The sequence below is a fragment of the Danio rerio genome, chromosome 1, assembly GCF_049306965.1.
Source record: "Danio rerio strain Tuebingen ecotype United States chromosome 1, GRCz12tu, whole genome shotgun sequence".
In the NCBI taxonomy this organism is placed as follows: domain Eukaryota; kingdom Metazoa; phylum Chordata; class Actinopteri; order Cypriniformes; family Danionidae; genus Danio; species Danio rerio.
In genome coordinates, this window is record NC_133176.1 from 57,826,017 (window position 1) to 57,839,469 (window position 13,453).

Sequence of the window (13,453 nt, forward strand, 5' to 3'; positions counted from 1 at the left end):
AATGAACAGGCGCTCTATGCTAATTTTGAACAGCAGATGATGCTCTAGGCTTGTTTTGAACAGGAGATGGTGCTCCAGGTTAGTTTTGAACACCAGATGATGCTCTAGGCAGTTTTGAACAGCAGATGGTGCTCTAGGCAGTTTTGAACACCAGATGATGCTCTAGGCAGTTTTGAACAGCAGATGACGCTCTAGGAAGTTTTGAACAGCAGATGATGCTCTAGGCAGTTTTAAACAGCAGATGACGCTCTAGGAAGTTTTGTACAGCAGATGATGCTCTAGGCAGTTTTAAACAGCAGATGGTGCTCTAGGCAGTTTTGTACAGCAGATGATGCTCTAGGCAGTTTTGAACAGCAGATGGTGCTCTAGGCAGTTTTGAACACCAGATGATGCTCTAGGCAGTTTTGAACAGCAGATGACGCTCTAGGAAGTTTTGAACAGCAGATGATGCTCTAGGCAGTTTTAAACAGCAGATGACGCTCTAGGAAGTTTTGTACAGCAGATGATGCTCTAGGCAGTTTTAAACAGCAGATGGTGCTCTAGGCAGTTTTGTACAGCAGATGATGCTCTAGGCAGTTTTGAACAGCAGATGATGCTCTAGGCAGTTTTGAACAGCAGATGATGCTCTAGGCAGTTTTGAACAGCAGATGATGCTCTAGGCTAGTTTTGAACAGCAGATGAGAGTTAAACTAGAACATTTTCATAAAGCAATTAGATTGACTGACACCCTCATTAGTGCTTAAAATTGTTTTCTGTGACAATTTACTAGATGTGCACACAACATCATTACAGACATAAATAAACTTTTAAATCAATAAACAAAACCCCGAAACATGATGTCAAACTTAAAGTACTGACTTTAACATGTCTGATTTCCACATGGAGCAGTGAATTTTCAACCATGTTTTACTTTTCTATGTAACTGAATACTCAATATTGTGAGATTACTTATCATTGAAATAACAATTAAGATAAGTATCATACACCCCTGATATGATAGTGAACATTTGCAGAGTAGAGCCATCTGACCAATCAGAACAAAGTAGGCTCTCAGAAGAGTGGGGCCTAGAGAGACTGTATCCTTGAACGAACAGTTCCAGACACTGTGAAGAAACAAGCTGATTCTGCAGTTTATACATATGGTAAGCAAAGAGTCGTTAGAATTTGGATGGATGTAAACCTGTTGTAGGAGCCTCAAAAACAAAAATATGAATGTACAAAGTATGTTAAGTGTTGTTCTCACCCCTCTGTGTGAGCTTTGGCAGTTGCTGCAGTGGCCGGCCAAATAAACGTAGGAACTCTGACTGATCTCATAGCGAGACTGAGCTTTACACGACACACACTTCAGAGAAACCATCGGGATGCGACCGCTCTGCACACACACCTGTGAGAAGAAGCAAATGAATTCAGTGTTATTTTCTGTTTGACCACGCAAGAGAGATAGATTTAAAACTTTCCTCGTTTGTTTAATTGATTCATATTTACACAACATTGGTGTCTGATCTCCCTGAGCTGATCGCACACACACCAATCCTGAATTTTGTTTGACTACTGAGAGAAATAAAAGGATTGTAATGATTGAGTTCGTGACACGCCACCCTTTTAATCAGGATCCCTAAAGCAATCAGACCTTCAAAGTCAAATCACATGAAATATTCCCTTTAACGTTCATCATGTCAAGGCAGTCCAGTGAGTATAAGGAAATATACTCAATTAGAGACCACTTGAAGTTGGAAATATGATACCAAATGTAAAATATTATATTATATTATATTATATTATATTATATTATATTATATTATATTATATTATATTATATTATATTATATTATATTATATTATATACAACAGTTCTGTCTGGTTCTCAAATCTGATTGGCTGATAGCCGTGCGATATTCTGCAATATCAGAACTCCTACAGCCTCTTAACCCTTTGTGTATTACTCCGCCCACATACAGTCAGCAAAAAGCAGACACTACAGATCTACAGTTTAAAAGATGCTTGCTCAGCTGTATAACTGTCAGCTTATGATTTGAATCCGGAAGAAAGTAGTTCCTCATACAAAAGGGTTTTTGCACGCCTCCCACCATTGCCGATATACAGCCATATTGCACTGCCACTCGTGTGATATCGCGTTTATACAACAGTTTGACGGCATAATTGTGTATATAAAAACAAAATCAAACATGGAGAGTCTCAAAAACACTTTTGTATGAGGAACTACTTTCTTCCGCGTTGGATTCAAATCATAAGCTGTCAGTTAAACAGCTGAGCAAGCATCTTTTAAACTGTAGATCTGTAGTGTCTGCTTTTTGCTGGCTGTATGTGGGCGGAGTCATACATAAAGGGTAAAGAGGCTGTATGGGTGCTGATATTACTTAAATATATCAACCAATCAGATTTAAGAACCAGACAGAATAGTTGTATAAATAAATAAATAAATATTTAAATAAAAATATTTTAAATATGTAAAAAAAAAAAAAAAAAAATAAATAAATATATATATATATATATATATATATATATATATATATATATATATATATATATATATATATATATATATATATAATTTTTTTTTTTACATATTTAAAATATTTTTAACACAATACATATGTTCTGATTTACAATAACAACAAACAAATAAACATTTTGACAAACTGTCATCTTCTGGAAAAGAATTATAATAATAACAAGATAACAAACGATAATATTTGTGTATTTATTCCATTTTAAATAAATGTTTAAATAAAAATCAGATTTTTTAAATACAATAAACATACCAAACTGTTTTAAGGATTAAAAAAAACTCCATAGCTTCATATACTAATATTGAATACTGACTAATACTGATATTAAGCTATCAGATGTAGCTAAAAATGCAAAGGTCAGAAGGTAAAAAGCAAGATTATATTTTACATTATGCAAAAACGACTTTTCACCTGTTCAAGTCGGTTAATTATAGCTAAACAGAGCGCATGCTGAATAAGAATGAGTAGTTTAGATTACTAATAGTGACTAATTTGAGCACAGCAGAACGAAATAGCGAGAATTCACTAACAATGAATAATGAATGCTCATAACTTTCCTTTATTTGCATACACTCAATTGTTTTAGCTCACGCTTCACTATTTAAGGTATGCATATTAGGCGAAAAGCACAAAAACACTATTTGCATGTCACAGTTTAGAGAAGCGAGTTGGTGGAGGATGTGCTTTTGATGATTCACTATGCTCATAATCACTAGAAAAGCCAAATTCAGTTTCCCGCCAGCTTTCAATAGGGCGGCAACAGCACGATCCTAACTGCAGCATTCAAGACATTTGAGGTTTTAAATGTAAATGATTGGTGTTCCATAATTTGCATAGAAAAAAGGTGCGTTTGCACTGAAGAGAATAGCAACGACTTTATTTACATACGACTCAGCTATCCGCAGAAACAATTGTGGGTGTTTTCTGAATACACAAAGGTATTTAGTGCACAATAAGGTTATATTTTAATTTCAATTGAGTGATGTGGAAAATAACGACAGCGCAATGTGCAGATAATCATCCCTTTATATAAATACACCAACCTGCTAATAATTAGGAATGTATTAAATGCTAATACAAACACATCAGGTGTGGAAAAATTGGCATTATCTACCGTTTGGGTGGTGGATTCGGGGGCCATGCCATCTTTGCTGACAGTCAGGCGGAAAGTATATTCAACGTCAACCTCCAGTTCAGAACCAGAGATTCCCAGAACCGGGTCGCTCGGACCCAAGCCAAAATGCAAAGTGGAGCAGTGATCAGGACCCTGTGGGGAGGCATGAAAACACAGTTTAAGCAGAACACAGCAGATGGTAATAAATGGGCTCACTTATTTACCACAGGATATACAAGACAACCATATGCCACCTGCTCAACGACAAACAAAAACATGTTTTAATCACTTTATATTTGCCTTAGAATGAAATTTATAGCTGAAAAATAAGTGTCAAGAACATTAAAAGAATACAAAATTATAAATATGCATTAAAACTACAAAAAAGTTGGTAATAAATCTGTCAATCCCTTTTGTCCCTAATAATTATAATGTTTTGCTTATGTTTTAACACAACACAACTAATAAATAATAAATTTAATAATTTAATTTAATAATATTTAATAATAAAATTAATTAAAAAATCTAAAATTTAATTTATGTATATATATATACACATACATACATATATGAGTTGGCGGTTCATTCCGCTGTGGCAAACCCCGGATTAATACAGGGACTAAGCCAACAAGAAAATGAATGAATGAATGAATATTTTGTTTATATATATATATATATATATACACATACATACATACATACATACATATATATATATATATATATATATATATATATATATATATATATATATATATWTKTGTGTGTGTGTGTGTGTGTGTGTGTRTATATATATATATATATATATATATATATATATATATATATATATATATAAACAAAATATTCATTCATTCATTCATTCATTTTCTTGTTGGCTTAGTCTCTTTATTAATCCGGGGTTTACCACAGCGGAATGAACCGCCAACTCATCCAGCACGTTTTTACGCAGTGGATGCCCTTCTAGCCCCAACCCATCCCTGGGAAATATCCACACACTCATTCACAAACACACTCATACGCTACATACAATTTAGCCTACCCAATTCACCTGTACCGCATGTCTTTGGACTGTGGGGGAAACGCGGAGCACGCGGTTTCAAAAAATGCACTTGCTTTTATACCAAAATAAACAACACTTAGATTTACACAGCAATGCAATGACATTCATACATTTTTAATGTGACGCGAGTGCTATTTTAAGGCCATATTCCATTTTACCTGATATAATATTCCTCTGATTTGCTGTCAGTGATGGAACGTTTTAATAAAAGGCAGGAATTTCTGCTCCCCTCTGGCAGTGATTCTGATAGGCCGGGAGAACTCGGAGGAATGCTGAGTTTATCCGCTGCTAGTTATGTAACTGATCTCGAGTATACACCACCCAAACATCCACTTCTGTGGCTCATACTTGACATATTTTATCTTTCAGGGTTGCTCTGAGCGTTTTCAAGCCTCTGATACTATACGCCGCTCACATACTCAATATCACACGTTCACATCTATGGTAAAAGTTTTGTGAATCAAACCCTCAAGCATGGATACAAGACAAGTGAACAAAGCATTTGATCACTTGTTTTACTGACAAACACTCAAACGGTTCAGCCATAACGTTCAATTCACATTAAACATTTATGGGAAAAAAAACTCAACATTTTTCCGGAGATTGTTTGGCTTAATAAGTCATTTGAGGTTTAAATGAACAGTCAACAACTCAAGCTTTTTTCCAGATTAAAAATGTAAGCATCTTAAGCAGCCACATTTGCTATTAAACCTACTGGTATTTCACAGCCTAAATTAGACGGACGTTTTAGATGCATTTAAACCTGTTGTAGGGGACTCCAGAACAATATTAGGACACTTTAAATACTATATGACCTGCTGTTTGACACATAAAACACCTAATCAAGTTCTTTAGGATCTCTAAAAACTTCAAGGCAGGAAAGTGACCTTCTGAAAAAGCAGGATTGGCCTACATCTACTCATACCAACAGTGAGAAAGAAGAAAATTGTTTATTTGTAGATATATTTGACATATAAGTAATGATTACCTTTGAGGTGCTCACACATTCCCAGTGGTAGCTGAGTGGTACCTGGTTCTCCGGGTCCAGGTTGGGATCATAGGATTGTTCTGCGCTTAGATCCAAATCGTGAGTTTTAGACCACACACGGTAGGTGCCACCTTCAATGATGGGCACTAACTTTTTAGACATGACCGAAAGCTGAAGACATGCTGCTTTCCGCAGTGGCACCCCTTCGTAGGACAGAGAAAAAACTAGAGTGTAGTTCCCAGCGGGAATCGAAATCTTGGGCACTGAAAGTTGGAGCCTTCGAACATTGACTTCTGGAGGGAGTTGAATCTTAGACGGTGGTGGACCTTTCTTGTCATCATCCTGACAGCGAGGGGAGGTGAGGATCTCCCAAAGGTACTCTACACCATAGAGGACACAACCTTTCAGATTCACACTGGCTTCTACCAAAGTTGGTTGATGCCGCCAGATGGCAAGTCGTGGAGCTTGAATGATCTGCACCTCTGGTTCATCGCACTTTAAGACTGAGATGTTGACCTCAATCTGTGCTGTAACCCAGCTCACCAGGTTACTTACATTGACTCGCACTACATAGTGTCCAGGAATCAAGTAGACATGATTATGAAAAGGTGCAGTGGTGATAGTGCCAGAAGTACCATCCCCAAAGTCCCACTGATATGTAGCTGGAGTTGAAGCAGGGGTTATGCCTACATGGAAGTTAACAGTCTTGTTTACAAAAGTGTCACTAGGTTGAGCATCCAACAATGCTGATCTGATAATGCTCTGAACTTGTATAACCTTAGTTACATTTAGACCATTCAGAGAATTGAACGCTCTCAGGAATATGGTCAGATTGCCTGGCTGCTCTGGGGCATATGTCATAGACTTGCCAACCCGAGAAATCTTGAAACCATGATGAAGGTCAAAGGTCCAAAGGATGGTCAGTGGCTCACGTGTTGGTGTGGATGCTACGTAAGACCTAGGAACTCCCACAGGTATAGCAGCATCACAGCAGTCTAGTATAGTCAGCTTGGTCACAGGCTCCATCACTTCAATGTGAAGGGTCCTTCGTTCTGAACTCACGTGGTTGTAGGCAGTAAGGTTGACATAGTACTTGGCAACACTGGTGAACTGGTGGACGTATGTTAGATTGTTTAGTACGACGGTTGCATCTCCACTAATGCTCAGGATAAAGCTGACGGAAGTTCCAGATGAGACTGATATGGTGAACTCAACATTTTCACCAACGGCAGCAATTTGTTTGCTTGCCTTGAGTTCCAGACCCTGGATGCGATCTTGAACTGTAAAATCCCGCAAGTACATTTCTCCGCTCACGTCATTAGTGGCATTCAAAGCTACAGTGAAAAGTCCTGGAGTGTGAAAGATGTATGAGATGGCACGTTGGTTCGATTTAGTGCTATCTGGCAATAGCCACATCCATGAAATGTTGGTCCCCATTTGAGTGTCTCCACGCATGGAAACATTGTCCCCAGTGGCTACAAAATTCTCTGTAACATTTTTTGCGATGAAAGTCAGTCCTGAGATCGGTTCTTGAATGCTGATCCATTTTGACACCACTTCAGAGTTGACTTTATTGGAAACCTCTACTTTAACCAGCTTCAAACCAGCACTTCTGAATCGATGCAAGATGGAGGGCATGTCAGACTCCAACAGATCACCATCTGCCCACCATTTATAATGGAGATTGGTCCCAGAATTTACAGATACTGTCATATTTGTCATGGCGTTTACAGCAGCAGGGTTTGGTAAGGACTCAAGCACCAGATCCTGCACAGGATCTAGAAACTCAATCGTTTTATTCACAGACAGCTGGCCAAGCAAGTTGGTCGCCTTAAGAATGACCTCACAAGGACCTGGTGTGGAAAAATTGAGCTCTATGGTCTTGCCTGTGAGGTTGTCATGGTTCTCATGTTCTCTCAGAAGGTTCCAGGTGAAGGTCATGTTGGTGCCTTCTTTTAATGAGGCTTGTAAGTGAAGGATACGATTTGTTGCAAAACAGCATCCTTCAATAAGGTCATCGGCCACTATCTGCAAGCCTTCCAACTCACGCTGCACAAAGATGAAAATGCTGGACTGAGCCATGCTGATAGCATTCTCTGCGGTAACAATGACATTGAAGGTCCCGACAGATAGAAATGTGTAGAACATGGTGTGAGTGCCTTGGATGGACTTGCACCGGTCACAAAGAATCCAAGAGTATCGTACATCATCTCCTTGGTCGAGTTGTGCCTCGAAGTGCACAGAAGCATTCAATGGTACATTGACAAGGCTGGCATTTATAGACAGTCTCGTGATTGGTGCCAGGACCACAACAGAAGTCTCATTTTTGGTCTTGCTCACTTCATTCTTCCCTATGACACTGATGCTGAACCTGCCTGAAGAATTGTAAGAATGTGACACAATTTTCCCATTACATTGAGTCCCATCTCCAAAGTCCCAAATGTAGACAGCATTCATCGAATCTGAGGACGCTTTGAAATTGTACTCTTGGTGTAAAGAAAGATGGTTTCCTTTGTCTCCATTATGGCTGATTAACAAAAGTCCAACTGATTGCTGTATCTCAATGGAAACTGAGGCATTGATAGAGGAGATGTTGTTCTGTACAGTAACTGTTACTTGGTATTCCCCAGCACTATTGAAGGTATATGTCATCTCCTTACCACCTCGAACTGGACCTCCCGAGTCCACAACTCCAAAGTCCCACAAGTATGTGTAATTGAATTCAGGAACAGCAGCTACTGTAAATCTACTCTCTTCACCAAGTCTGACATGTGTCCTCAAAGGGGTCACAGACACTACTGTAACTTTAGGTTGGACGCAGATCCTTGTGTAAAAATGGGCCTTGTTGGCGTCACTTGACACAAGAAGTGACAGATTGTAATCACCACTATTAACATACGAGTGGGTAATCAGCGGCGTCCCATACTGAGTCTCATTGGGGCTCCCATCTCCAAAACTCCACACATACTGATGTCCTGAAGCATTCCCAGACACAAACACATGAAAGCTGACTATTTTGTTTTCTTCAATGCACCCGGTAGGTTCTAGCGATAACACTTGTAGAACAAACACCTCAACGGGTATGGTCAGCCACTGAGAGCTCACTGCGTTCTCTGCGGTGACATTGACAGTGTAGTTTCCATCTTCCCTATACTTGTATTTAATCTGGGGTTCAACACTCTTGTGCACCTTTCCATCACCCATGTCAAAGCTCCAAGTTACGTTATTGCCAGCTTCCAGACTAGCTCTGATAACAGTAGGTGTGTTGTGTTCTGTGGGAGCAGAGGACATTACTTCCAAGCCCTTAATATCCTCATAGACAATAATGTTAGCGCATGTGTCTGTTGAGCTAATGCTGTTGTTCACATTCACACAGATGTTGTAGATACCACTGTGAGTGTATGCGTGAGGAACCCTGCGTTCCCGTCCCTGCTGTATACTCGAATTGTCCCCAAAATTCCAGGTGTATATGATGCCATATGGAGAAGGAAGAGGGTGGGCCTCAAAGTCAGCTGGTTTTTCGGCACGCAGGAGCGGCGGGTAAACCTCGATTTGCACACTCGTCAGAATGCTGAAGACATATACATCAACTTTGCATGTCTTGTTCTCATAGCGGTTGGACGTGGACAACAGTAGGGTGTACTCCCCTGCAAAAAAAGGTAGAACAAATTTTAAATTAATTTTATTAGATTCGACTGAATAAATCTGAAACTAAAATAAAAAATGGAAGTAAAATATAACTAGAGATGCTCCAGTACTACGGTTGTCAAAAGTATCGACTTCTGCACCAATTGTTACTTACCCAGTAACATTCGAGAGCTGTTCAACAGATATGACTGTGATTGGCTCTGAAGGTAACTCAAACTCGGCCCTGGAGGTCTGGTGTCCTGCAGACTTTAGATATAACTTGCCTCAACACACCAGCAAGGAAGTTTCTAGAAAGCCTAGTATAAGCTTGATTAGCCAGCCCAGGTTTGTCCGATTGGGGTTTCTGCAGAATACTGGACCTCCAGAGCCGATATTGAAAACCCTTGCCTTATAGAATACGGGTGCTTTCACACCTATGAATTGATTCATTTGTTCTGAAACAGGGTTTAAAATTGTTACATTGTTGCTCTTTGTTATTGGTGTGGTTCGCTTTCACATGGCAAAGTTCCTAAACGGACCAAAATAGCTAAAACAAGTCACGTGTGAGTAAACTCTCCTCACATTGGTCCGAATATCAAGCTTTATTTTGCAGATACCCGCTCAGCTGTCGGGGGTTTCTGAAGAGCAAGGAGGGATGGGGCGGGGTGGTATGAGAAGGGTGCGTGATGTATTTGAAAAACCAGGAGTCTCTGTGCATTCGCGGGAGACTCCCGGAACTTCCGGGAGACTTGGGATGTCTGGAATGACCTCCGCACCACTCATAATTCTCTCTTCTTATAGCCATATGTCTATTACATATCCATAAAACACTGTGATATAGCCGGGCTATATACCGAGACCACTTCATTCAGCCGGTCTCCGAGTGATTGTTTTAGCGCGGATCCAAGCACGATTGCTGGATTCATATTTGCCAAACCGTACTATCTGTGCAAACGAGACAGGTTCCGAAACAAAAGTCTAGGTGTGAAAGCACCCTAAGGCTCAAATATTAGCGGGAAATTGATGATTTTTTAACTGGTTTTTAAAATTTTTTTTGGGGCAGCTTTTCTTAAAACCATCATTTACTTCTTAGTCGCTGTGAAAATACACCAGACTCAAGTACATTTTTCCTTATTTTGATCTCAAGAGCCACTGGACTCTTTATTTAGTTTCTATCAAAATTACTTACAACTAGCAAACACATAAAATATACAAGTAAAACAAATGAGAACATTGTGAATTTTTTAACATTTGCCTCATTAATTTTTTTACCTGGCTGTGCATAAATGTACTCCACATGGTCACGAATCCCCACCATGTTAGTAGAGGGGTTATCATCATACGGTGACTTAAACTGATGAGTACGATTTCCTCCGTCCCCAAACCACCACCTGCAAAACGTAACAAAAAAAAAAAAAAACAATAATACATTAAACCTGGTAGCCCAGTGGTTAGTGCGCCAACATATGGTGCGACATATGGAGTGTCCCGAGTTTGAATCCCGGCTCGTAGCCCTTTTCCAATCAAATTATCTCTCTGTCTCACTTTACTTGCTGTCAACCTACTGTATTACTGTATATATATATATATATGATTTTTTGTTCGATGTATAAAAGTTTACTTTAAATTCTTCCTTTTCCTTTTTCTTCCTTTTTTAAATTCTTCCTTTTTTTTGATAGAAATTTCACACTCTATCAAATTATGTTTTATAGTGAGACTTAACATGAAATGAACAACCCATTTTACTACTTAAGTCTCTTAGGTTCCTGTAAAATTTGTATTCTTTTTAAAATATTTACCAAGTGATAATAATAATAATAATTCCTTATATTTATATAGTGTTTTCTGGACACTCAAAGCGGTTTACAGTGGGGACACTTCCCTGCTTTAGCCTATGTAACCTTTTTGGGAAAGAAAATGTTAGGTAATCAGAGTTATTTCCCTTAACCTACTTGAAAATGAGGTCTGATATCCTTTTTTTCCTACTATCCACTCAGAAGGGACCTTCGGGTCACTCTGAAGGTCGTGAAATGATAAATTTGTGTCATCGCTTTACTGACTGACTGAGCAGTATAAGATCCCCGTCAATATCCTGGGGCGTTAGGACTGACACAAAACCGCAGGTTGAGCGCACCCTGCTGGTCTCGCTACCACCCACCACTTCCAGCAACAACCAAGCTTTCCCATGTGGTCTACCATGCCTAGCTTCAGTGGGCAACCAAGTGAGATTGAAGAGAGCTACTGCCGGCTGCTGAATAGTATCTAATAAATAGCTAATTTCAAGAGTTCACACTTAGCTGATGATTGATTATAAAGCTTGTTTGGCATGCTGTCCCTGGAGAGAGCCCTGAGCACATAAGATCCTCGTGCCCAGGGCTCCCTCTAGCTTGCGGGGTGGAGGTTGAGCTCAGGTAGATCTCGAGAACTTCCCTAGCTAATGAACAGATAGTGATTGCTCTTAAGACAGGGGTGTCCTGTCCAAACTTGGTTCTGGAGGGCCGGTGTCCTGCAGATTTAAGCTCCAACTTGCCTAAACACACCAGCAAAGATGTTTCTAGAAAGCCTAGTAAGAGCTTGATTAGCTAGCCCAGGTGTGTCTGATTGGGTTGTACCAAAACTTTGCAGGACACCGGCCCTCCAAGACCGAGTTTGAACAAAAGATTTGATAACTACTTACTAAGAGGATGTCTATTGCGCCAATTTGGATTAGTCAATTAACTTAAGTAGCAGGTTTTTAGACTGTGAGAGGAAAAAGGGGAACCTGGGGGAAACCCACGTGAGCACGAGGAGAACTTGTAAAATCGGCACAGAATTGGCAGGCTTTGTAAGGACTAGAACCGGTGACGTTCTTGCTGTGAGGCAACAGTGCTAACCACTGGGCCAACCGTGCCACCCATCTAGCAAAGGAGGAGGAGTAGGGGTGGAAGGGGGGATTCTTCAAATAAAGATGGCTGTTATATGGAGCCTAGGGTATAAATAGTGGCTTAGGAATCGTTTGATTGGTGAATCATAAATTGAATAATAAAATTAGTTCAAACTTCACAAAGTATTATGCACTTGTCATCCTGCCAAAAACAATAGAAATCAGCTTTTAGAAATTGGATTTTAAAACCATTATGCTTACAAATGTGCTTTAAAAAACCCCAAAACAAACCAAAGAGAGTTCACTGTGCGCATTAAAACCCGGTGCATGCATTTAAGAAAGTTAACTCTGGCTTGGTGATGGCTTTAAAAGCTGGCGATGAAAAGACAACTTCTGGTGCCTTCTGGGATTTCGCAACAGCAAGGTGGCGGGTCTGTTTTTGAAGATATTTTTAGCCGGAGAGAATAAAGGCACCTTCTTGCAAATCTGTCTGACTCACGGCCGCGGGAGAGCGAAGTGGATCTGCTGCTGAATCATTTCCCGCTCCATCTTACCCACACCTGCTCAGCGCAAGAGGAACCCAAAGGAGAATCAAGGAGCGCGATTGACTGAACAAACGCTCCACTGAACTCCAGAGACGCCCAGATAAAAGAGCAGGGAAGAAAACCGCCCTGCAGGACTATGACGAGGAATAGAGATATACATGAAATAAATAAATAAATAAAGCATGCCAGCAGACATCTGCAGTGGCGCGCGGCAGGCAACTGGGGGATGGAGTGGAAAGTTTCTAAGGGAAAAATCCTCGTCAGCATTCTGAGTGCAAACCACAAACTGTAAATCTAGAGGAAAGTGCCATTAAATGAGAGCGGGCCCGGGAGTTTGTGTACATTGAAAGCGACTCTCCAAGAAAAAGAGAGAGCATTCGGCAACTCATTTCACTTCCATAATGAGACATTTGAAAGAGTAATGTGGTATTCGGCGAGGGGGAAAAATGCATGATTTTATCCATCAGGAACTGATTTAGACTGTAATTGCGGGTTTACTTTTAATGCATACCAATGCTGAGGCTCAAATCAAGCCAATGTTTGTTATTATTATCATTATTGCTTTGTCCATTTTTAATGGCAAAAACAAACCTGACAAAAGTCTTGTCGCCTATCCAAGTTTTAGGAACAACAGATAATGACTTCTGATTTGGTATCAGAAGTGGCTTATGTGAAAGGCAAAGGCCTCTAGATTACACTTATTTTACCAAAATAAAATACGT

At 39.7% G+C, this 13,453-nt stretch overlaps 1 protein-coding gene across 3 annotated transcripts in view; it reads right to left on the reverse strand.

The window, feature by feature from the left end:
- The window catches only part of pkd1a (polycystic kidney disease 1a), a 179,627-nt gene that overhangs the window by 71,509 nt on the left and 94,665 nt on the right, over window positions 1-13,453 (reverse strand). For all 3 annotated transcript variants that reach the window (XM_073906194.1, XM_073906196.1, XM_021477406.3), the window contains 4 exons: window positions 10,596-10,714; window positions 5,697-9,343; window positions 3,646-3,798; window positions 1,244-1,384 (listed from right to left, as the gene is read on the reverse strand). In XM_073906194.1, coding sequence (XP_073762295.1) covers window positions 1,244-1,384; window positions 3,646-3,798; window positions 5,697-9,343; window positions 10,596-10,714 — 4,060 coding nt within the window. The remainder of the gene's footprint in view (window positions 1-1,243; window positions 1,385-3,645; window positions 3,799-5,696; window positions 9,344-10,595; window positions 10,715-13,453) is intronic.